This window comes from Ptychodera flava, chromosome 4 (assembly GCF_041260155.1).
Source record: "Ptychodera flava strain L36383 chromosome 4, AS_Pfla_20210202, whole genome shotgun sequence".
Classification (NCBI taxonomy): Eukaryota; Metazoa; Hemichordata; class Enteropneusta; family Ptychoderidae; genus Ptychodera; species Ptychodera flava.
The window spans coordinates 24,989,154-24,990,390 of record NC_091931.1 but is presented as its reverse complement, the minus strand read 5'-3'; the positions used below and the strand labels follow the sequence as shown (position 1 = coordinate 24,990,390).

General features: G+C 39.7%; 1 protein-coding gene across 1 annotated transcript in view; it reads left to right on the top strand.

Moving 5' to 3' along the window:
• The first annotated feature begins 528 nt into the window (after nucleotides 1-528).
• Nucleotides 529-1,237, top strand: part of LOC139131260 (uncharacterized) — a 9,453-nt gene continuing 8,744 nt past the window's right edge. Inside the window, exons 1-2 of the mRNA XM_070697251.1 lie at nucleotides 529-918; nucleotides 1,192-1,237. The exon at nucleotides 1,192-1,237 is cut by the window's right edge and continues 126 nt beyond it. Of these exons, the coding sequence (XP_070553352.1) occupies nucleotides 664-918; nucleotides 1,192-1,237 (301 nt within the window). The 5' untranslated portion in view covers nucleotides 529-663. The remainder of the gene's footprint in view (nucleotides 919-1,191) is intronic.

The following is a 1,237-nucleotide window of genomic DNA, read 5'->3' as shown; positions in this document are numbered from 1 at the left end:
TTATTCATGATTCAAAAATCATATGGAATAATATATCCACCAATTAATTAGTCTGCAGGAACGAAACGTCATAAAATTGATAAATACAAACAAACATATATTCATATAATAGTTAGAGATCAGAATGATGTCATTTTGATCACGACTTGCTCGGATATGTCTGGGTACATGACCTAGTTGTGTGCCACAAATCAGGAGAAATTTGTATGGAAAAATTTAACGTTTGTTTCAGTAAGCTAACTGTTCGAATATCATCATTTTCAAATGACATTCGGTTCATTTTCATAACAACATGTCATTCTCCAAACCAATTAAAACGAAACTTTCATTACCTGCTCCCCTGTTCATCGAACGAACATATTTATTTTTCGTTCAAGGTGACCTACCCAAACTTTATTAGATGTATCTTTCAAATGATAATTGATGATCGAATAATGTTGGATATTAACAAAACGTCATAGTTGATACCCCTGGCGGACAAAAAAGCACAGACAACATGAAATAAAGTAAAGGTCACGCTCCAGAGGTCAATGTGAACGGTTCCAGTTTCAATACGTGTTTGGCCATGTTTACACTGCTGTCACGCAGCACGGCTTGGTAGGCTTGACCACAAATGAAATTTTGTGGCTTGACACACTATGTAAAGCGAAAGTGCGCTCGACTATGAAACCGCAAGAACGCCGCTGCAGCTGCTGCGACTGCAAGTCTCAACGGAGCTGCCATTTACGCCTTGCAATCGTAGCCGTTGTGTTTGTGGTTTGGAATTCGGCACTGACGATCAGGCAGTTTTCAGCGGGAAATGAGGTCAGTGGCTACCGAAGACAATTACAGCAGTACTCGGCCGAGCTATGGAAACTGAAAGAACGTTTACGCATATCAATGTCTTCATCTTCCAACGTCGACACAGTCTTCCAATCGGCAAGTAGTTTTCTTCCTTATACGAAAGCCAACAACAACGAAACAAATCCAGCGGTAGAAAGAACCATAATGAATTCATTGAATAGTCGAGAAATCTTGGCGCCCTAGAAAAACCACGCCAATAGGTTATAACACCTACATATGTCAAAGAGACGCAGTGAATATCAAATAAATAATGGGGGTTAAGATTAAGGTTACTTTCAGAATAATATTTGCTAACTAATGCTCACGGTTTTCTTCTTCATTCATAACTTGCGGGTCTTACGGCTCCAGCAAGATGAGTTGAAGAGTCTGGGTGATTTAGACGCTCTGGTGGAAG